This window comes from Stegodyphus dumicola, chromosome 1 (assembly GCF_044657685.1).
Source record: "Stegodyphus dumicola isolate Sdum_Otavi_A_Nest chromosome 1, ASM4465768v1".
Lineage (NCBI taxonomy): Eukaryota > Metazoa > Arthropoda > Arachnida > Araneae > Eresidae > Stegodyphus > Stegodyphus dumicola.
In genome coordinates this window covers 231,363,315-231,388,182 of record NC_140768.1, presented here as the reverse complement: position 1 = coordinate 231,388,182, position 24,868 = coordinate 231,363,315, and the positions used below count along the sequence as shown (strand labels likewise).

The 24,868-nt window shown below is 33.2% G+C and overlaps 2 protein-coding genes across 2 annotated transcripts; one reads left to right on the top strand and one right to left on the bottom strand.

Moving 5' to 3' along the window:
* The first annotated feature begins 13,318 nt into the window (after nt 1–13,318).
* On the top strand, nt 13,319–18,462 carry LOC146999506 (uncharacterized). Its single transcript, XM_085826330.1, has 3 exons — nt 13,319–14,032; nt 17,012–17,171; nt 17,918–18,462. The coding sequence occupies exons 1-3, from the start codon at nt 13,963–13,965 to the stop codon at nt 18,312–18,314; spliced, it is 627 nt and encodes a 208-aa protein (XP_085682456.1). The 5' UTR covers nt 13,319–13,962; the 3' UTR covers nt 18,315–18,462.
* Nucleotides 18,463–18,587: 125 nt separating this feature from the next.
* LOC146999505 (uncharacterized) lies at nt 18,588–24,583 on the bottom strand. Its single transcript, XM_085826324.1, has 4 exons — nt 24,174–24,583; nt 23,955–24,074; nt 21,900–22,025; nt 18,588–21,794 (listed from the first exon to the last, which is right to left on the bottom strand). The coding sequence occupies exons 3-4, from the start codon at nt 21,943–21,945 to the stop codon at nt 21,187–21,189; spliced, it is 654 nt and encodes a 217-aa protein (XP_085682450.1). The 5' UTR covers nt 21,946–22,025; nt 23,955–24,074; nt 24,174–24,583; the 3' UTR covers nt 18,588–21,186.
* Nucleotides 24,584–24,868: the final 285 nt, after the last annotated feature.

The window sequence follows — 24,868 nt, the reverse complement described above, 5'->3', positions numbered from 1 at the left end:
AAGAATTTCCGCAGCACATGCAATAATTAAAGGATTTAAAAGAATCAGAGCCATGCAATAATTAAAGGATTTAAAAGAATCAGAGAGAATCAGAGGAGTAAGAGATTTCTTGACATCCAAAGAGATAACATGGAAATTCATACCTTAGCCTTTCCTATGGTGGGGAGGGTTCTGGGAGTGTTGGATGAGAAGCATCAAGAAACCTCTGAAGAAAAGTTTTGGAAATTTTTAATAATGTGTCAGACAAAGAGACTTTAACTAGGAGGAAACTTTACTATAGTAGGCTTTTAAAATTAACATGGATCAATGGAAAGAGCAATATTTACTCCATTTAAAAAATGGATATAACTTTGCTAATCCTAAAACTGAGCGCAACCTTAATACTGGAGACGTTGCGTTGGAGGTAGAAGAACCAAAACAATCCAAACTACTTTGGGACATGGGTGCAATTAAAAACGTGATGATAGGAAGACATGGACGTGTTCGAGCGTGCCTCGTTCGCACGCCCAAAGGGCAATTCAGAAGAACGATCCAAATGTTATATCCTTTCGAAATTTAATTTAGAATTTTTGATATTATTGAGCTTTTATTATTATATTATTAATTATTATGTTCATTTATGGCTTTGATATATACTAGTATAGATTATTCTTTTATATTATTCATTTATGTATGTCAAACTAGTATAAAACCATTATTAATTAATGTTAATATTGTTATGTAAGTAAGTTTGTGTACTCTTATTAAAGAGTACAGGTGAGAAGTGATGTAGAAAAAGAGATAGAAGGCGCTGCACCGCCCGTATGTTTAGCTAATTAAGAGTTTTCACCAGAGAGAGATGGGAGTGCTTGAGAGTGGTATAAAGTAGATATCCTGTAATCTGTATATAATACTTGTACATAGTCTTTGATTCATAAATAGCTTTAGTTAAAGGAAAGTGTCTTTATTTGATACCATAACATATGAAGATCACCGATGCCGCGTATGGAATATTGAGTAAGTTATTACATACAAGATTTATGCAGTAGCTGGAGTGCTTAAGATTCCTGACTTCAATCTAAAAAGGAAGCTTGGGGGTAACTTAAGCAGCGTTGTGAAATCCTTTCCGCGATTCAATTTACTTAAAGGTGGCGCTTTCACACATTAATGTGGCGGATAAAAACCGGTATTTTGATTTGTGATCTGAGTGATGGAGTTGCATAGCTTTTCCGAAATGCTTGATTTTGTTCAAGGAGGCGTAAATTCTCGTTATATTACTGAAGCAGAGAATATTTTAAAAAGCGGATCATTTGGTAATGCACGGAATTTTACTTGAAAAATCCAATGTACAAATTTTAGCTTCCTAATTAAGGATAAGTTCTATAGTGTCCTGGGGCCGTAACCTCCTACCGTGCGACAAGATCTCGATACGAGAGTGACATAGCAAGCGATACCTTCTCGTTCGACTGCTACTAAAGATTGATGAAAGCGATTGCTGATCGCATGAAAGCGAAGGAAAGAGTGAAAAGCAGCAGTGACATAAGCGAAAAGCGGTGACCGTTGTGTTCGCCCCGGACCGGCGCCCCTGCGCTGGCTGTATGGTGGAGGAGTGGGTGCGGTACGCATGTTCCTAAAATGTTCTCGTTGTACCCCCTGCTGAGAAAATGCTGAATCACTATTGGCTGATCGGCTTGCTACCGTGGCCTATATGTACAGTACCTCCTAAAGGTGCTGAGTAGGAGGTACTGACATGTAGGCCTCGCGAAAGCTCTATGTCTATATAGTTACGTCTATATTCTTGTAACCAATAGCAGCGAAGCAGCTATCACAGCAGGAGGTACAGCGAGTACGTTTTAGGAACATGCGTGCGGTAAAAGGAAGGAAAGGGCAGAAAAGACGTCTTTCTTCTTCGCTTTCTAGCATTCAAATGTTTCAATTTTGTGACGTCATGCTTACTCCATCTATTCTAAGCACATTGGCAACCTAGACCAAATCTAGTCACGTGACAGTACGCTTTTCCGTACATTACGAACTAGTTTTGTATTTACTGTAATGTATGTAAGTTAAAATTAAATAAGCTGTTCTATATACGTATATTATTTTTACTACTAGATTAAACTTCTGTAAATATATATATTTAAATTATTGGATACATTTAGTTTTGTATTTTGATATTTAACACTCTGCTTGCAGAACATTTGCCAGCAATTTTAGCCGGCAGGCAGAAAGATTTAACACCTGCAAAAACAAATTGTTCTTTGTCGCACGATTTCATCTTTGTGGTGCAAGTGTTTAACGTTTCATTTTCGTTGAAATTCGACATAAAATCAGGTACGTATTTTATTTTAATTGTTGTTTAATCATCAAAGAATAATGTGCAAAAGAAAATTTGATGAAATATCTGACATGATTTATAGTGTCGAGAAAAAAATTTCAGTAAACATGGAAAATCTTCGCCTGGAAGCGATTTTAAGATCAACGTGCAAGCGGCTGAAAACAGATCTTCACAAACTCCGACGAAAACAAAAGAAAAAAAAGATGACAAAGAAGAATACTGATGTTCGCTTAGATCTAAATGAAAAGTGGATAAATGATGAGACTATCAGTATGTGGAAAAATCCCCCAAATGATTTATGTATCGCCGTTAGAGGGCGCTTCGCTTCTGAAAAGGAATGTTAGTTTTTAGTTTGCGACGTAGTTAGTTAGCAGTGAACCTTCGATGCAACGAAAGTTGCTTTGTAAATAAAATGATTATTTTTGTAGATTGTTGAAATATTTCACTTCATTTAGAATTAGAACCACCTTTCGCAATATGGCGCATCGGTGCCGAGAACCTCTGGCCAATTTAGAAGTTTGTGTTTTTTAATTTTGGATATCATTTTATGCGAAGACAGCCAAGGTAAGCCTGTATTTTCTATTTTTATATAATATGGAAGATCTTATTGCTAAACTGAAATCGAAACGAAAGGTATTGAGGACCGGAGTGTCCAAGATATTAAAGAAAATTGAAACCGAACTGAATAAAGATGATAGTAGTATAAATGTTAATGTATTAGAAGAAATTTTAGACCAGTTAAACGAAAAATCAAAATCCTTGAGTAATTTAGACGCTGAAATAGAGTCTACAGGCTGAAGAGAAAATACAAGTGTGGCAGTTTAGAGGAAAGAAAGAGTTGAATAAGTTGGAAAATTCGGACAATGCAAATAGATACACTTCTAATGAAACCGTTACAGAATCCCAAAACGAAAGTAACAAATTCACTCGTCTTCCAAAATTAACGATCTCTAAATTTTATGGTGATTCTTCGGATTGGTTAGAATTCATAGGTCAGTTCGAAAATGCGATTGATAAAAATCCGAATTTATCAAAAATAGAAAAATTAATTTACTTAAAAAGCTTTCTTGGTGGCTCAGCCGCCAAAGCTATTTCTGGTTTCGCTCTCATCGAAAATAATTACGAAGCTGCTCTTGAACTGTTACGTTCCAGATTTGGTCAAAAGAACATCTTAATTAATTCGCATTTAGGACAACTCTTAAGTACTTCACCTGTTAGAAATCCTAATGATATAAACGGATTAAGAAAACTTTTAGATCACGCCGAAGTACAGATAAGAAATCTTGAAGCATTAAAAATAGACTCTGATACCTACGGAAATCTCTTAACGCCTTTAATTTTGAAATTACTTCCTAATGAATTCGTTCTTGATTATAGCCGAAAAATTAAAGACGAAAATTGGGATTTAAAAGGTTTGTTAGCCTTTTTGAGGAACGAAGTATTCAGTAGAGAACGCGCGGCTTCTGTTAATTATAATTGTAGAGAAAAATATTCGCGATTGGAAAAGCATTTGCCCTTCAAACATAAACATTCTCCAGCCATAACGAGCAAGCCGTCTACAGTTGAGTTATTAGCGGCGTCATCCGAATCGCAGTGTCTGTTCTGCGGGAACACAAATCATAAATCTGCGGATTGCGAAGTTTTAAGTGTAGAAAAGAAAAAGGAGATCTTAAAAAGTGAATCGCGGTGTTTTTTATGTTTAGGTCGGTATCACCGGATCCAAAATTGTAAACAAAAAATAAACTGTGCCTTCTGCTTTAATAAACACTCGAAAGCCATTTGTTATTCATTCCATCAGAAAAAAGATAATGAAAAACCTAAAAAGAAAACGTCGGATTCGAGCGTTATTTCCGCTGTTTCGTCATATAATTCCGATGAAAATAGATCTAATAAAATATTATTACAAACGGCTTCTGCATTGATTCGAAATAATGATAAATCTGAAAATGTCATAATTCTTTTTGATAATGGCTCAATGAGATCTTTCATAACCAAAGATGTATCTACTAAAATGGAACTTCCGATTGTTAGAAAAGAATCACTTTCTGTTTATTCCTTTGGTGATAAAAGTGCGTTAGAAAAAACCTTTAATGTTGTTAGAGCAAAACTAGAAAATGTAAACGATCCTAATCTTAATATATATATTGAGCTTCTTGAAACCGAAAATATATCCAATACTGTTATCTCTCCTCCAGATTTGAACTTTGCTAAGAAAAATAAAATTTTACAAAATCTACAATTAGCAGATTGTTGTAGAAAAAGTGACAAAATGGATATTCTCATAGGGGTAGATTTCTACTATTCTATTACTGGTAAAATTAAAAGAATTTCAAGAAATGTTGTAGCCACAGAATCTTTATTTGGGTGGTGTTTGCAGGGTAAAGTAAATAATGATCATAGTGAATTATTAACTATGAAAGTAATTGTAATTGAAAACTTGATATCAGATCAGTTACAACAGTTTTGGAAGCTAGAAAACTTGGGTTTGGAAAGTGATACTCAAAACGACAAAACTGTTGATTTAGAAATTATGAAATCTTTCGAATCTGATATCAGGTATAAGAACTGCAGATACCAAGTGAAATTACCTTGGAAACCGAATTCAAAACATTTAATGGAAGATAATAGGGATATAGCACTTGAAAGATTTAAGAAATTGAGTAACAAATTTAAAATTGATAACTCTTTGTTTGTTCAATACACAGAGGTTTTAAAGGATTACGAGTTAAAACATATTATTGAACCAGTTCAAGAAGACAATCAAAATGATAAGACCCTATTTTATTTACCTCATAGAGCAGTCATCAGAAATGATAGAGCAACAAGCAAACTAAGAATAGTTTATGATGCTTCAGCCCATAAACCAAAAACACCCTCTCTAAATGACTGTTTATACACTGGTCCGAACCTATATCCTGATATTTTTGATTTATTGATAAAATTTAGACAAAATTCGATAGCCTTTACAGCGGACATTACACAAGCATTCTTACAGATAGAGTTAAATGAAGAAGACAGGGACGTTACACGATTCTTTTGGAAAGATGATCCTAATGATAACAATGAGAGTTTGAAAACCTTTAGATTTACTAGAGTTTTGTTTGGAGTAAAATCTAGTCCCTTTCTTCTCGCTGCTACTATTAAGCATCACCTTAAAAAATATTCAGAAATATATCCTGAAACAGTAGAACTCTTAAACAACTACCTGTATGTTGATGACATTATTGGTGGTCACCAAAATTTAGAACAAGCCCTGAAAACAAGTTTAGAAATTGTGAACATTTTTAATGAAGCTAGCATGTCACTACATAAGTGGCATACTAATTCCAAAGAACTCAAAGATATTTGGCATCGCAATGAATTTTCGATGCAAGAATCTCCTGAAGTTGTCCCGATCAAAGTGTTAGGAATTAACTGGGATACGGATAAAGATAATTTTTATTTTGACACTCAGCACTTGACAAATTTCATTTCCTCGTCAATCAACTCAAAACGTTTTCTATTGCAAACCGCAGGCCGTATTTTTGATCCTGTCGGATTTTATGGCCCTTTCACTATAAGAATAAAGTGTCTGATTCAGGAAATTTGGTCTGCCAAAATTGATTGGGACGATGAACTTCCACCTGATCTTAGTTATAAATGGAAAGCCTGGTACGAAGAAATTGAAGAACTGAACCACCTCAGAATTCCCCGCTACTATTTAGAAGGAATATTAGATGCAGATGTGAAACAAATAGAACTCCATAGCTTTTCTGATGCTAGTTTGAAAGCTTATGGATGCGTGGTATATCTGAGAATAGTTTTGAACAATGGAACTTTTCAAACAGTTTTTGTTGCTTCCAAGAGTAGAGTTGCTCCTCTGAAATCCCTAACACTTCCTAGATTGGAGCTTTTAGGTGCGCTTTTATCCGCTAGATTGAGTGATAAAATCGCAAAATGTTTAAAATACGAAGTAATCCCCTTCCACTGGACTGATTCTCAAATAACGTATTTTTGGATTCAGGGATCTCCCGAAAAATTTAAATCTTTCATCAAAAACAGAGTTTATGAAATTCAGAAACTAACTGAAAGCAATAATTGGCATTATTGCCGTGGGAAAGATAACCCCTCCGACCTCATATCACGAGGAACTACTGTTGCTAATTTAAGAAGTTGTTCATTTTGGTGGTTTGGACCAGAATGGTTGCGAAACAAACGTATAGACTGGCCAGTTCAACCGAAGTTTGACGTGGGAAACGATAAGCAACTAGAACTCCGTAGTAAGATATCTGTTTATGACGTTGTTGTGAATAGAGATGATCAACTATTGGATATAACAAAATTCAGTAATGTGCTGAAATATCTCAGAATTATGGCATGGGTTAGACGTTTCGTTGCTAAGGCAAGAAAACTGCCTGCTAATAGTGGAACATTAAGTGCCTTTGAAATTCAGGACACTGAAATTTTTTGTGTTCGTAAAGCCCAGATGGATTTCTTCACACCTGAAATTAAGGCTCTTCAATCTAACAAGTCAATTTCTCCAAGCTCTGATATATTCAGCTTGGCACCGTTTCTTGATGAAAATAAAATTCTTCGAATTAAGGGAAGATTAGAAGAAACCGAATATACAGTTGACGAGAAGCATCCAGTTCTTCTTCCTAAAGATTCCAAATTTACTGAATTAATTGTAAAAAGGGAACATAATAACGTTCTGCATGCGGAAGTTGCAGCAACTTTAGCCAAACTAAGACAGAAATTTTGGATTCCTAAAGGCCGTCAGTTGGTAAAGAAAGTCTTAGGGAACTGTTTAATTTGTCGGAAATACGCAGTAAAACCAGCGAAACAAATGACAGCTCAGTTACCTAAAGATCGAATTGTTGAAACTCCACCTTTCTATGTTACAGGCGTGGATTTCACAGGTCCAGTTTACATCAGGTCTGGAAACGACATTCAGAAATCATACATCGTATTGTTTACGTGCGCTGTTACACGAGCGTTACATCTGGAACTCATTTCCAACATGTCTGCAAACAAATTCATTTTGGCTCTCAGACGTTTCATTTCGAGAAGAGGAAACTGTCGCACCTTTTATTCAGATAACGCGAAAACTTTCAAATATGCTGCCAAAGATTTACAGTATTTTTGCAGCATAATTAAAGGTACAGACTTTCAAAATTTTCTAGCAAATGAAGGCTTGACTTGGAAATTTATCGTCGAGCTTGCTCCATGGTGGGGAGCCTTTTATGAACGCCTTATGAAAACCATAAAGGAACCGTTGAAAAAGATATTAGGCAGAGCTCAACTGAATTTTGAAGAATTTATGACTGTGTTGACAGAGGTCGAAAATATTGTGAATAGACGTCCTTTGACCTACGTTTACAACGATTTACATGAACGTGAACCGCTTGCACCGGCTGATTTTCTATTGATCGGACATAAGGATGAATACCATACAACTTTGCTGAGATACTGAATAACTCTCCAACAAGAAAGAGTCTAATAAAACGAAAAGAATATCAGACAACACTTATAAAACAGTTCTGGAAAAAATGGAAAAATCAGTATCTTCTTCAGCTGAGAAATGCTCACTTCTTTGGTACACCAGAAGCCAAGAAAAATCTTAAAATTGGTGATATAGTTTTACTTGAAGGAACAACTAAATCTAAGTTCCTCTGGGATTTAGGTCGAGTAATTCAAGTCTTCAAAGGACGTGATGGTCTTGTACGATCATGTGCGGTAAAAACTAAAAAAGGGGACTTTAAGAGACCTGTACAATTGATATACCCCCTTGAACTATCAGACTGAAAATGAACTAAATTTGTAACCTTTTAATTTTACTTCTTGTATTTCATATTCACTAACATTAATTTTAGATAATTAGTTTAGTTATTACTAATAATTTACTGTTTGTAATTTGAATTAATATTTACGTATTGAGTAACATTTGAGTTGATGCAGTTAACTATATGTTTATTTTATAGAATTTCCTTTTGCAGTTTATATTTACATCAGTTGAATGTATTTGATATGTAAGTTGCTTTCTTATATTATATTATTTGTATGCTGAAATAGTGATAATTTTTGCAGAAATAATCAGGTGGGGAGTGTGGAAAAATCCCCCAAATGATTTATGTATCGCCGTTAGAGGGCGCTTCGCTTCTGAAAAGGAATGTTAGTTTTTAGTTTGCGACGTAGTTAGTTAGCAGTGAACCTTCGATGCAACGAAAGTTGCTTCGTAAATAAAATGATTATTTTTGTAGATTGTTGAAATATTTCACTTCATTTAGAATTAGAACCACCTTTCGCAATACAGTACGAACATCAAACATAAAGACTCATCCACTGAAGAGGATGTGTTAGGTCTGGATGAATTTTTTAGGAATTTGAAAATGCTTAACATTGAACATAAAGTTTCATCCACTGAAGACGATGTGTTAGGTCTGGATTATTTTTTTAGGAATTTGAAAATGCTTAACATTGAACATAAAGTTTCATCCACTGAAGACGATGTGTTAGGTCTGGATGAATTTTTTAGGAATTTGAAAATGCTTGGATGAATTTTTTTAGGAATTTGAAAATGCTTGGATGAATTTTTTTGAAATTTGAAAATGCTTAGTGAGGTTAAAGGTAGTTGTGTGTTTATTAATGCAAAAATCTTTCGAGGCGGACTGCTGTTACGCTTAGAAATAATTTTTTGAAGGTATTGGGATCTGTTTAGAGAGATACTTTAGGGAATAAAATGTACAGCCTCATTGTTACATTTCTCTCCAAGAACATGCTAGGGTATTAGCACATCTCATTTATGTTAACTCATCTTGAATTACAATCCTTTTGTTAGCATTCATGAATTGCCTAACTGTAGGATTATTATTCCACCTACCACATACACATATCAAATCAAAGAATAATTTAATGTGATCCTGACTATTTTATATGCAGGCAAGTAAATTAATACTGGTTCTGAACACTGTATAACATTTCTATATTTCTAACAGTCCCAGTAAACTCTCAGCACATACAATCAAACCCAGCAATCCAGTTCTTCTGTTTGTTTGTATCGAGAGAAGTTTCTCTGGATACGTTTTTAAAGAAAAAGGGTATTTGATAGCATCTCTTAAGTATTCAGAAACATTCTGAGGATATAACGGCTTCTTCCATTCTCGTTGACGTATATTTTGAGAATTAAAAATATTGAAAATACGATTGATGTGCCTAAGCAATTTCAGTGTTGTTAATGAATTTTCAAAATTTATTAAGCCCATACTTTGACACTCTTCAGTTGCATCAGCAACTGAATCACACATCATTTGTGCTGCAAGTTGTACACTCATTTTTTGCCGGAACCATTCCAAATGGCATTTCCGCAATTTATTTGATAGATGCAATCCTTCTGCATCTTGTACTTCTTGCAGTTTCACAAGGAAACTCCAAGTTATCAATTGAATTTCATTATCTATTATACATTTCTTCTCTCCCAATGTATTCCTTATTAATTTCAACATGTGACATGGGTCCAGAAATGCAAAAATATTTTCTTTATTTGAAGGATGCTGAAAAAAAAGTTAACAAAGATTTGTTAGTATCAAATGAACATCCTAAGTGTTTGGCCATGCTCCTGTTGCATGCAGTCCCATCAAATGTTAATGATACTACCTTGATACCAGTTTTTTCAACTAATATTAGACACTGCTAAACTAAATTGCTTAACTGAGTCCAGAAATACCATCTACATGAAAATAACCTATTGGTAATTTCCAACTATTGCTTATGCACACAAGCATAAAAGCTACGGCTTCTTTTGCAACAAGCAGACAGTCATTGTTTAGATCTGTCCCCATATCGACATAGCCATAATGTTTCTTGCCATTCCATCTATAAGCAAACTGCATATAAGTGGGTATTGTTTAGCAGATAGTGCTTCATGTGTAAGAAGTCCTAAAATTTCATCACTGAAGGCTGGTGAACCATCAACACATTTATATCAATTGCACAAAGTCTGTGGTTGTGGCAAACATGTGTCAAATGTTTCCCTAACATAATTATATGCCTTAGAAGAGTAAAAATGTAGCATCATTGCAAAAGATCGCAATTCTGGTGTATATTTAATAGAGGCAGGGTTTCCTTTGACCTTGGCTATCCTGGTGTTTCAATATTACTTTATTTGCACCTCCCAGTCTCTCTAATATATCCATAGTATCTTTCTCTAAAATCATTATGACTATAAACAAAACTTTCGTCTTATCCGCATGCTACACAGCGGCCACGATCATCAGTCGTGATGTCACATTGCTCACATTTCTTCGGCTTCAATTTTCGTCGAAGATTGTCATTTAAATTGAAGCAGCGCTTTCGTTTTCTTCACATCTGATGGAAGCATCTGGGAAAAAGAGGGGAGGGCTGTTTGACTGGTTTTAGTGGCAGGAAAGTAGAATTGCTGTTTCACCGATTATATGCATGGGTGTTCACTCTGTTAGCGCGGGCTCTTGGTGCTTAGAATTGGAGGGGTGATTTCTAAAGAGGCAATTAGATGATTATTGTGGTATCTGACTTTATTGGAGAAGTTAGCTGTGGTTTCTATATTCGTTAATGTTCTTGATTTTTAGAAAACATTTTATTTTGGATGAATTGGAGTGGTTTTAAATTTGTGTTTGTGGCATGACCCCAGATTTCGCATCCGTAGAGTAATGCAGGTCTTAAAACTTGGTTATGAGGAATGATTTTGTTTCTTAAGGAAAGATTGCTTCTTCTTCCTAGTAGGGGGCGCATATTGACCCTGGTGTAATTGCGTTTTTGTTTTGTTGCTTTAAATTGCTGGGCAAAAGTAAATTTATGGTCAAGTATTATTCCAAGGTATTTTGCTTTGTTTTTGCATTCCATTTCTTCTTTGAAAATGATATGGTTTGGGAGGTCTTTTATTAGAATTACCTTTACTAAATAAAACTGGTTTGGATTTTTGGGTATTAATTGCGATTCACCATTTGATGAGCCAGTCTTCAAGTTGATTTAGATATTTTTGTAGTTGCAGCCAGACGTTAGTTAAGGTGGAGGCGTAAGTTAAAATAGCTGTATCATCTCCGAATAGCCCTATTGTGATAGATAGATTTCTTGGAATATCGTGAGTATATATATATTATAAAAATATGATATGGAGAAAGTGCTGATCCCTTGAAGTGTACCTGCAATTGTACTACTTCTGGAAAAGAGACTGCTATTAATTTTGACTGAGAAAGTTTTGTTATCTAGGTAGGAGGCGACAAGTCGGATGAAGTGGTCTGGAAAATTTAATTTGATGAGGTTGAATATAAGGCCTTTGTGCCATACCCTGTCGAACGCTTTTGCGACATCCACCTGTGAGCAGTTTGGCGTTGAATCCATCCGTGACATAGTTGATAACTGTTAGTAATTGATGTGGGTGCTATGTTTTTCTCTGAAGCCAAATTGTTGGTCAGGCAGGTAGTTGAAAGAATGAATATTTTGCCGGATATTATAAAATATCATACGATCAGTTATTTTTGTAAGGTTGCTCAGTAGACTAATGGGACGGTAATTATCTAGAATTGCTGGATTGGAGTAAGGTTTCGGTAAGACAACAATAATTGCGTGTTTCCAAATTTTAGCATAATAAGCCAGTTTGATGATGCTGTTGATAATTTTAGTGAGACAGGTGATGGCGTTGATGGTAAGATTCTTCAGAGCAATATTTGTGATTCCATCGTCTCCTGGGGCTTTTTCTTCTTCTGTAAATTGATAAATTCCGCTACGGTGATAGAATTTGTAAGGAAAGTAAAGTTGCGAGGTCCAGGGGTATTGCGAAAGTTGTTAACAAGGCTACATTTGTTGTGCCTTTATCATATGGGTCAAGGTTATGAGTGAATGTTTCTTAGAAAGTGTCTGCAATAGCGTTCGCTTTGTCTTGATTGGAATATACGACGCCGGAGCTCGTGTGAAGGTTAGGGATTTATTTATAACTATTTTTGAGATTTTTAGTGATTTTGTAAAGGCTATTATTGTCTTCTGTAGATAAGTCATTTAAATAATTTTTCCATCTGTCTTGCTTGAAATCTGCGATGCTTCTTTTAATTTCATTTTGGATCCTGTTGAGTTGGTTTTTAATAATGGGTCTCCAGAGTTTTGCCAGATTTTTCGAATCCTGTGTTTTCTTCTAATCTTATCCTTGATTTCCCAGGGGAGAGGCATAGAATTGTTTTTGATGTTACTGGTAGCTAGATTGATGGCATGTTGAATATTTTGGGTGAATTTATCAATTTCTTCTATTTAGGATTTTTTTTCAATTTTTGGGTTGCCTGATATCGTAGAGGTTAAAATTTCGGAGAACTTGGGCCAATTTGTAATTCCCACACACCGTTCCAAAGTTGGGGAGTAGGCATTAGTGGATATTTCAAGCATGATCGGGTTGTGGTCGAATGCTAAGGCTGGAATGGCAGAGATGGTGCAGGTTGGAGTTAGGCTACTGGAAAGAAAAAAGTCTATTGTAAAGTGGCTATTGTACCCGTAATGCGTGGGGTCATCGGTGACATGTATGTTAAGATTTCTATTTTGAATGAGGTTGAAAATTTACCTGCGTATTTTATTAGATGAGTTACGATTCCATAATCTAAGTTTGGCGTTGAAGTTGCCTTTCACTATTGCAGTAGAGTTTGTAAAATGTAGTATTCCTAGTTCTATCATGTTCGGATTATTTCTTGGTGGGATGTAAATATTAGAGATTATGTATCTTTGATTGTTGAATTTTATTATTATGCTGTTGCTTTCAAATGAGATTGAATTATTGGGGGGAATTTGATGATCAAGACCTCTTTTGACATAGGTGCAAATTCCTCCCCCCTCTTCCTGTGTCCTGGTCTGTCCGGTAGATATTATAATTTGCTATTAGTACTTTTTTGCACGGCTTCAGGTGAGTTTCTTGAATAAGAATTATGTCTGGTTACAGGTCTTGAATTAGGTAGTTAAATTCTTCTTTTTTGCCAAACAGAGTGTTCGCATTCCAAAAGAGTATTTTTAGTGAGCTGCGACTGTTATTGATTGGATTGTTAAAAATAGTTGCTAATTTTTTCTAAGACATCTATAATGACTCCGAACTTTTCGATTGTGTTGGTTGCTGATTTAAATTGCTTGATTCCACTAATAATGACTTCCCATACATCTTTGAGACTATTGAAGTTGAAAATTCCGGAGACTAGAGAGCTATTGGATTTTTGGGAGTGTTCGCTGCTATTTTGTGTTGAATTAGTATTAGTAGCTGGTACTGTTTCTGTCTTGATGTTGTTTCTTGATGTTCTGTCTTGATTTTAGGTGTTGCACTTGGTATGAACTTGGATTTATCTGAGTTTGGGCGTGCCGGACACAGAGCCCGTTCAGACGAGGGCGTAATGGACATAAGTGGTTAAAGCCAAGCTGCGTTGCCAAGGCAACCATCTGTGCTACGTCACATAATCTGGTTTAAGGCTCGTGGCGCAAGGTTGAAAGTTTTCAACTTTACGCCGAGTTTGGGATAAGCGTCGACCAATCAGAGCGAAGCTAAAACGAAGCGGGACAATTTCGCTGTCACTTCGAAGGCGACATTTTTTTTTAATATGGAGCGCATCGTGTCCAATGAAATTTTAATCGCTGGAGTCTAGAACCATCCCGTAATTTGGGATGCAAGATCCATGGACCACAGAAATCTGAACCTCGTTCAGAAAGCCTGGGAGATGATTGCTGAGGATACAAATTGTGGTGGTAAGTAAATTTGGTACTATTCGGTTTCGAAGGCCGTAAAAAAATTGCAACGAAAATGTATGCGCAAAAGCGCCAAATCTAGCAAACGCGCCCATTTAACAGCACGCCAAATCTAGCGTACGCGCTGATTTCAGATTGCGTAAGTTTATATAGTTCTGTATTTCTTAAGACGCCATTGAAATACTAGTTTAATTTTTAAATCATTTTTTGATTTTAAATCCTTTTTTGATATCCTATGGATTTAACAATATGGGAATTGCCATGACGAAAAGTCGGCAATAGAATTTTGGGTAAAGTGCAGAATCGCCCACTGCTTGACGCGTTTTTAAGAATTGCACATACTCGGTATCCATGTGCACATCAACCTATTTTCACTTTAAAAAAAATTCCCAGAATTGCACAAAAATGGCACTGCGCACACCCTTGACTTTATCTATTTACACATCGACCTATGTTCACTTAAAAAGTAAAAGAAAATTGACAAAAATCCAATTGCTTTTTACCCCTTTTTACCCTTGTAAAAAGCGGCAAACAAGTAAGTGAGCGATTCTGCACTTTACCGAGAATATTTTCAAAGGAAAGGCATCATTCATTATAGAAAATTACGTTTGAACAACCAACGAGATGAAATTATGCTTTAGCGATAAGCCGGTAGCGAAATAGCGATGCAGGCATCCATTCATTATGTTTAGCAATTTTTATATAAATTATAATAATGATCTGAAATAGTTATTTACTCATATGCTTTCATTCATTCCTGTTTAGCCTTTTTCATATAAATTATAATAATAAATTAAGTATTATATGAAATTAACCTTTCATCTAAATTAAAACATGAATCTTAAATAGTTATTTACTATAATACTTCCTTTCTTGACGCAATTATTAAGGTTGCCGCAATTATTTTTGGCAGCATTGGCATTAACAATAGTTTGGCGATTTTTTACGGCCCTCGAAACCGAATAGTACCGTAAATTTTTTGCCCTTTTTGTTTTGTTATTTAGATCGCTAGGTCTTAATTAAATTCGCATTCATATTTAACTTGTCTCTTGCATACATGTTTTTTTTTAAAGTCCATTATTAAATTTGATTTTGTTAATTTAAATTTGATTTTGTCTGTCATTATTATGCTGATATGATTATGGGTATATGTAGGATACTGTGAATGATTTATATATATATATATATGTATGTATACATGCATTCATCATTTGAAAACCATTACAGTTTACTAAATTAACAGTGTCAGAATGCGATTTAATTACAAATTTTATTTGAATTTCCAAAATATAAACAATTTTTATTTTAACTGCATATTAACAAGAAGAAAATTTGAACTTGATTTATATTGGTTAAAAGATCTACAGCTATTTTTGGAAAATGAAAGTAAAAAATATATAATACTGTTATAGAAATTTATCTGAAGCAAAGATATGCAAAAGTTTCAAATCTGCATGTTTGGCTGGTTTCATTTATCTGTATTATTATTGCTATTATTATTTTTGTTATCACAGAATAAGAAAGAGAAACCTATTCAGTGAGGTGAAATCAAAGAAAATTCAATTTTACTGTATCGTTGACTCTTTTCAAACCATTTAAAATTTCCCTTTATCTTTATTTATGTATTTAAATTTCTTTCAGTGTCATAGAAAGAAAACAGTGTAGTAATTTTTGAAGAAGCTTAAATTAAAAATGGATATGTATGCCATGTTTATTGAATAAAAAGAAAATAATTTAATTTAAACTAGTAAGCATGTGTAATGCCTTTTCATTGCTATGGAGCCAAATAATAGGGAAATAAAGCCAGGGAGAAATGTGAAGTCCTTGAACTTGAAATGTTTTAGTTGTGCAAGTTCAAAAAATAAAATGATTGATGTTTGACCAAGCTAGTAAAATTACTTTAAAAACTTCATTACGAACATAATTCACATTCATCTCAGTTACTTCAATAACATATCACATTATAGTGATATGTCATCACATTTATGTTCTAAACTATTTACTCTGAAGGATGAAATTCTGAATATGTTTGTTTTATGAATGAAGTAGAGAGGATTAGTTTTTGGATTTATTGATTGAATACTATTTCTGTATTATCTTACTAACTTATGTGACAAATTGACATTTTAGATCAATTACAAAATGTTAAATTCCACTTCCTCTGTCAGGTTACATATATTTGATATATGAAACAATAATTAATCCTCTGGCCCCCAAGAAAGGTATTCATATGATACCAAACCATGTTTGCATGCCACAAAGATAAAGCTTGTAGAAAATTATAATTATGCTTTTAAAAAATGGCACCCAACTCTTTTTTTGAAATAACATGGTTCACCAGTAAGAAGAAATACACTTTTTTACACAAATTTTTTGTTCTATCATGAATCCACCCAATTTTTTTAAATTTTTATTTTGACAATTTATCATCATTATTTATCAGAAGTTGTTCAGTTTATCCCCACACATGCTTCATAATGTAGTTGTTGAAAATAAATACTATTGCATTGCTCTGAATTTATCTTTTGTGGAATAGCAATAAAAATGTTTTACCAACTTTGAATTTTCATGGCAGTTAAATAAATATGTGAGCTCTGTCTGATATTTAACTTCTAGCCTAACACTGTAGTATTTAAAACCTGCAAAGTAAAATTTTATAATTGGTCTTCCCAAATTGAATTTTGATTCATCGCTAAAGACAACCTGGTTCCATATGTTGTAGTCAAGTGTGACAGCATTCCAAACAGAGAAAATGGTGTATGTCATTCAGAGCACATATATCTTATTGTCAAATTTTGTTATGATCTTACAATTACTTCATGAGGCATAAGATTTTATGGCAATGGGTGTATTTATTAAAATTTTGCAACTTCAAGTAGACATTTATTTTTTCACTTAAATGAACATTTACTATCTTAACAACTTGTTCTGGTAAAATTAATTCGTGAAATATAATACATTTAAAAAAATTTATTATAGTGAAAGAGCTTCAGTACCGTTGGAAGTGCATCCGAAGGTCATACATCAGGTACAAGAAGACCTTGACAACAAGAAGCGGTGATGGTGCTGCATCAAAAATAAGAAAATTTCCACTTGCTGAGCAGATGGCCTTTTTAGAGGATACTATCAGACATAGGCGGTAAATTCTGTTTTACGTATTGTAACTACTATAACACAAGCCTGTTAAAAATGTAGAAATTATGTAATTTAATGAATTGTTTTTGATATTAAGTTGTGAATATAACATAATTCCACTTAGGAAAACTAAGTGGAATTATTGAGGATTTTTTATTAATGTACAATATATTATCAGTACATTAAAAAAAAGCATATTTTAAATGATTAAGATTTATTTTTAGTAATGCAAACTAGATACTAGGTATAAAACTAATTTTGAAAAATGTGTAATATTTTTTTATTTTTTGAATGTAATAAAACCAAAAATGACATTTTAATTAAGAAATTGATGTTCATAATCCGGAATTCTAGATGTCTAGTATTAACTTAGAAAATGAAAATGTAGATTTTGAAGGCCATTGTAAAACTGATAATTATCTCGCAGTGACGAGAATAATACATAGATAAGAAACTTAAATCATGATATTGCAACTTCAGTATACAGATCCTCCTAGAACAGAATAGAAATAAACTTGATACTCAAAGATTTCTTTAATGTATTTATTAATAATTCCTATTAAAAATCTCATAGTGTGTAAGCCTTAGTTAAACTATTATTCAGGATTTATTAAATATATTCATTAATAAATAAGCAGTTATTTAACAAGGTTTCACTAAATCTTCATGTATATTAGAATTTTTAAATTCTGTGTGTAGTGGCAATTTTTTTATTTTAATATTGTGTATTATTTTATTTTTCTAACGTAGCACTCGTTTCAATGTAAAACCAGCAGTGGATGGGCCTAGTTGCAGCAATGCATCACTGCTTCCTGTTGCTGAGGAAGAGATTCTTTCGTCACAGGACCTATTTGATAACGAGGATGTCAATCATCTGGATGTGTCCTGTGACGAAGATCATCAAAATGAAACTTTGGAAACTCCAAAAGTATTGAAACGAAAGGGTCAAAAATTTCAAGAGCAAATTTTGAAATTGATGAAGAGAAATAGCGATATGATGGCCAAAGAAGTCTGTGATGATGACATGCATTTTTTAATGAGTTTTCATAACAAATTGAGAAATATGGATGAAAATTTAAAAGCAAAAGTTAAGCTCAGGATCATGCACGCTGTGTATGATTTTCAATTTATTATGAAAATTCTTTAAAAAATGCATGTTTGTAAATATTTCTTTGTATATATTTTACTTGTAAATATCTCTTTATTTATTTTTATTGTAATTACTTGTAAATATTTTTATTGTAATATTTTATTTATTTATTTTTAAAATAAATTTATTGAAAAAGATGAAAATATGGTATTGCTATTTGCTTTAAGTGCTGATTTTCTTTTCAAACAAACTTTATAAATTCATTTTATTAAAACATCAAATTGGTATCATGAATTGTTGGCTTCGTGCAGTTTTAACCATAAAAATACTAACATTAAAATTAATTTCACTTTAAGAACAATAATCAGTTTAATTACATAGGCTTCGTATAAGTAGTTAAAAAGATTAATCTTTTGAGAAAATGCTCTTGCGAAGTTCAAAAAGGAAAAAAATGCAGTGATGTATCCTTAAATCAACAGTCACAGTTCTAGACAGTTTTGGTCTCCTGCTGATCTTTGTTTCTGGTTTTGAATTATGTTATCTATCATAGGAATTTATTTTTGATAAAAATGAATAACATGCACAATTCATTGCACAGTGTATAATTTAATGAATAACACAGCATTTATTATTTATTATCCACAGAAATTTTGATGCATTAAATTCTTGTCATTTCTCTAGTAGAAATTTCTAGATAAGACATAGGTGTTTGTAATTTTAATCTTTCAGCAAATGAAAAAAGTGCATAATGATTGTTAAGATTTGTAGGACATATTGAGGAAAAGCCTTTTTGAATTATTATTAAATCCAAGTAAGAAGATGTCTCGTGTTACAAAGGTTGAGTGAAGTTTACAGAAATTAAGAAAAGTAATACCATTGTTTACTTTGTACTGTATTCGAATGTAACCCCGCTTTTTTTACTTCCTTGTACGAAGTAAAAAGGAAGTATTGTTATCGCAAAAAGTTTCAAACAGCAAACATATTTCAATGAAAATATCCATTTTGACCTCTTCGAATGCAAATTTAACGATGCATTTGCGTGATATCTGTACATAAGGACAGAATAAAAGACTCTTTTCCTCCAAAACTTATAAAACTGCTTTAAAATGAATTCTGAAGAGGATTTTTCCTGGTGTCTGTACGAACGTATCTTGCATAACTCAAAAACGAGTAGCCTCAGAACATTGAAATTTTGTATACATGACTGCTATAACATGTAGATGTGCACCTCGTATTTTGGTTGCAATCGGCCGCACCAAACATATATAAATATATTGATATATATATCCACTCTGTTACCCGGCTCAGTGATCTCAGTTTCTTTACTCTTATATGGTTGTAAATTGTACATTTTTTGCTTTAAAAATGATTGAATTATGTTGTTCTTATCTTCCGGTTAAAGTTTTTATGCCTTTAGTAAATCTGTATGCAATATTTTTAGAATTATCAACAATTTCGAAGTTGTTTAAGTGTCGCTAAGCCTAATAATCTTTTTTTGATGGCGGCCATTGCTTGTTTACATTTGAAACAACAGAGTAGTGGATTTGCTGCCAATCTAGAGAAACGTAGCTCGCAACAACAAAGATAACGCCTTCATTTATTATTGCGAATTAAATCATGCTTAATCCTTTCTGGAATTTTTTCGAGGAAATAAGTGTTTAAGATTTACTTTGTAATTTTTAATACAGATGTTTTGAGTTTTTATGTATTTTTGTTTTGTTGCAAAGTGAGAACTGAATTAATTGAATGAGAAATACTCAATCGTCTGTGAAAAACTGTTTCTTTTTTGTTTTGCTTGCTTAATTTCTTTTATATATTGTTCTAACTTTATTATAGTATGTGAATAGAACATGTGGCAACGAGATAATTCTTTACATGATATAAATTTTGTGCATTCTGAGTTATAATATGAACGAAATATAATACTGTTAAGTGAACCTAGAACCAGAGTGTAGCTATGGTAAACAAATAAAGTGAATTTTAAAGAAAGCATTTATTCTATTGCGGTTTATGCGCTGTTGGCGAAGTAGGTGTAATTCAATCCAATAAGTTTAAATGAAATGCAAGAAAAAATGCGTATAATTTAATATTCCGTACAAGGAAGTCATGTGGTGTAAACATCAGATTTTTCCAGAAAAAGCATATGGAATTCAGGAGTGCGGCTTACACATGAAAATGATTAGAAATAAGATGCATACAAACAGCTGGAAACACAGCAAAATGTATTTGGTGATTGAGTATAAAATCCATTGTTGGGAGAATGTTTCATAGAACTGTACAAGTTTAGTTGTGGTTGCAGGTCATGGTGACCAGTTGTGGGATACTAGTACTAGCGATAATGATACTGGTAGTGCATGTTCCTTTTGATTGGAAAAAGAAAAATAATTAATGTATGGTAAGTACTGTTTTCCGCTAACTGCTTTCACACCTGCAAAATGGAAAAAATGTTGTATACAGGCTATCTGTCATTTATCCTCAGGAATTTCTTTTTTTTTTAAATTAGGCTTATTTAGAATATGGTATTTCTCCTAAAAGAAATTATATATAAAAAATTGAAGAAGGTTGTATATATATGCATGTGCATGTTTATAGTTTAGAGAGTAGTACTACAGTGCAATGCAGAAATATTCCATACTGCTTTGCACAGAAATATGCTGTTCTATACTTATTTCAATATTGCATTCTATAAGTTTGATTCAAAAATGCCATTGCAGATATTTAGTGTATTCCTATAACAATAAGGCTATTGTCAAAGTATGTTTCTGAGTTGTCATTAAAAAAAAAAGGTATGCCTTGTACTTTCTTAATGTAATTATTTTGTTTGAATATAAAATAGCAGTGTTTCCTAGTGACCTTGCGGTAACTACTTCCACTCGTTTTTTTGTTTAGAGAGAGAATCGCCATGAGCCCTATAACTCTCTATAAAAAATTAGATATACTTTCCTTGCCAGGGAACAGAACCTTCGTTTGCGAAGTACTCGGCATAATTATCTCTGATATTTTTGGCGAGACTTGTGGAGTTGTTTGAAGATTGTTGTGAAACAGATTTCAAACTTTCACTACATCTCCAGAGCCCATCCTGGACCTCTCCGTTCAACAAAGGGTAGTCACCGTACATTTTGGGACAATATAGTTTGTTACCATTCTGAATTCCATCTTTAATTAAAAAGTTGTGGAGGCAACAACAGGCATTTACAACTGTCTCACTGTTTTCTGGAGTTAAAAGAAGTGGTTTTCTTAAAACCTGCCAGTGAGATGACAGTATGCCAAATGCATTTTTGATGCATCTTCTTGATCGAGAGAGTCTGTAGTTATAAATTTTCTCTGAGCATGATAAATTACTCCTGGTCCGAGGATATGGTCTCAAAAAATGCTTTTTCAAACCAAATGCTTCATCGCCTAAAAATACATGAGGCAAAACTCTTGCACTTTTAGGCAACTTTTTATCATGTGGCAGATTCAGCATATTTTGATCCACTGCTCGTCCCAGGAAAGAATTAGAAAAAACCCCTGCATCGCTGATGCGTCCAAAATTACCTAAAAAGAAACGTACAAAATTTTTATTAAAGTCGTATATGTAATTTTTTAAATAAAATATTTTGGGTACAACATTATTACTATAATCTATGAGAATTATTATACCTATATCTACAAATACAAAACAGTAATTTGCGTCACAAGATGCCATCAACACTATGCTGTTGAATTTTTTGTAGTTCGTATATGTCGAACCTGCCAATGCAGGAGCTTTTATTTCAACATGTTTTCCTGAAAGAAAGAGAAAAAAAAGATAAGGGGAAGGAACAGGGCAATTACACGTGAATTAACACGTTGACTGCCACAGGAAAGTCAGGTAAAATACTCCGTTAGACTTTTTAATTATGTTTTCTTGTCCCCTTTAACTTAAAATCAGTTCTATACTTAGTCTAAATATTTAATAAATTATTAAATAAATAATAATAATTAGTTTACAATGTAATTCACCATAAAGCAGCACAAGAATTCATCGTCTTGATAGTAGAAATTAGTAAAATTAAACAAATAGTGAAACACCATATATAACCAAAAATGAATAACCTAGTGAATGTATAAACATCTTAAAATGTTCAAAATTTCTCATATTCGTTAAATAAACACTACAATCCCTTTAATTACAACATTGTTGTCTTACTTCGACATAAATAATAATTACTTAAAAGATATTGCAGCAAAATATGTATTAAAATTGTAATAATTCATAGAAAAGTTTCCAGAAACCAAGAATATAAAGCAACTTTGTAAGGCCATTGCAGTAATTTTAGTCCTGTAAATCTGTGTGTTTGTGAAGCACCAGTGACTTATATGGCTCCAAACAATAAAAAACCTGTGAATCACATTCAATGTTGGCTGTGAAAAGTAAGGCCACCGTTGAATTATCACTGATGCTCCTAGCAGTCAAGGTGTTAAATAATATTTTTATAACTAGGATATTAGCATATAAAATTTAGCACTTTCATTATATATCATATTTGATACTAAGTATTTGTAATGCTTGCGGTATGAATTCGTTGGTGACGTGTATAATGTAATAGATGATTTAGAGGTAAAAGTTTTTGGATATTTTATTTATTTTATATGTGGAAATGTTCATTACTTTTTCGCGATCAGGTAATTTCATATATGTTCTTTTTACCGGGTTTAAAGATTGAGAAAATTGTCATGTATTTTCGTGAAATTTTTCTAATATGAGAAAAAAGCAGTGTACAAGGATATAGTGAAGAGTGTGCGCAATGCCATTTTTGTGCAATTCTGGAATTTTTTAAATAATAATAAATAATAATAAAAATAAGTCGGCGTGTACATGGTTTATGTGTATGTGTTATTTTGAAAAACGCGTAAGGAGTATGGTATTGTGCACTTTTTCCCAATTTTGCAGTGAATATTTGTCATGATTAAGCAGTTTTGTTAGATAAAATTTCTAGCATAAGTGTAATTCGGCTAGTAGATTGTTGGAAGAAGTGTTCAGTAGATAAAAAGAAAAGAAACATGTCTTTACTTCGTGAAGACAAAATGGCGGCGGAAAAAAAAAAATAGAGGGTTGCTGTAGGAGAGTTGGTCGCCTAATTTTCGCCAAAAAAACGCCAAGTTACCATAATGTAAAGATCAACCGAATTTAGTTATTCTACACTTTGCTTCTTATAATAATGAATAAATGTAGGAAAACCAAGATAAAACATAAATAGCTTGAGGTCATAATGTGTAAATAGATAAATAAGATATGTACACATATATTCAAAAGAATAAATAATAAAGTTAAATTTAATTTAAATAATTCTCTTGTGCCATTGCTGCAAGGAATGAAATTTGAATTTAACAAACATTCTCTATTCATAAAAAGAAAATTTAAATTTAACTAAATTTTAAAAAATGAAGTAATGCAAAGAAATAAATGATTAATTATTGCTGCGAACTAATCTAGACTATCATTTAAATTCTGAGAGCATATATAAATCAAGTGCAAGTATCGAAATCCATGAATAAATATATAATTCCAAATTAAAGCCTAAAAAATTTATAAAAATGCATAAGTGAATAATTCTTGAGCAGGCAGGAGACAGACTTATTGAGGGGAAGTTACCTTATGGCTTGCCTTTTAAATATATATTTTAAAAAAATACTTGCATTTGACTAAGTTACATATATAACAAAATTATTTACCTTAAGCATACAGAAAGCTTCTCAGATGGTGTCAGAGGTTACCTCATGCAAGTGTTTTTTTTTTTTTTTTTTGGTCATTTTCTCACTCACAAGAGACAATAAATAATCATACTGTTTAACCTATGAAACAGAAAAAAATTATTAAATACAGCTATTAATTAAGCAAATAATTAATTAAAATAAAAAATAAGAATAATTGTTTTAACTTTAAATACTTACCGACATACGAGTGAAATTGAAGAACAAATCTTCGTTTCCATTTCTGAGTTTCGGAAGAAGCTCGTTGTGCCAACCAAGTATTGGCCTCTCCAAAAAAATATCTCTCGACCATTTCGTTTTTTACCTTCTTCCGTTGCCTCTTGGCTAATGAGAAGGGCAGATAAAAGATCATTCTGTTGAGCCAGTAAAACTTTGTGGGGAGCTGAAAAAGCCATGGCACAACGAAAAAAACAAGCAGAGCGAACGCGGGAAATCAATCGAGCGGGAAAGTTGTAGACATTGCACGCATGCGCAAATTTAGCTTCTCTCATTGGCCACGTCTTACACCTCGTTCTCGCAAGTGTGAACAGGTCTCCCGTATTTTATGACCTTATGACTATGCCTCTATGCGCTTTACGCCCTCGTCTGAACGAGCCCTGAGAGAAATCGGCTAGATGAGGCCCATTGAAGTGGCAACACTTTGCTGGTTCCGTGAGTGGTACTGGACACGTTTTAGGAACATGCGAGCCTCCGCAGTTGACACGTACCCAATCTCTGGTGCAAAGCAGGGAGCTGTGAAAAACTGATTCATGTATATAACATTGGGGGGGGGGCGTTTTTTTTCTTTTGAGTGATTCAATCTGAACACTGAGGTAGCCAATTCTTTTTACTTGATGCATAGCCTTATTTGCATCAGTTTTTTTTTTTCAAGATGT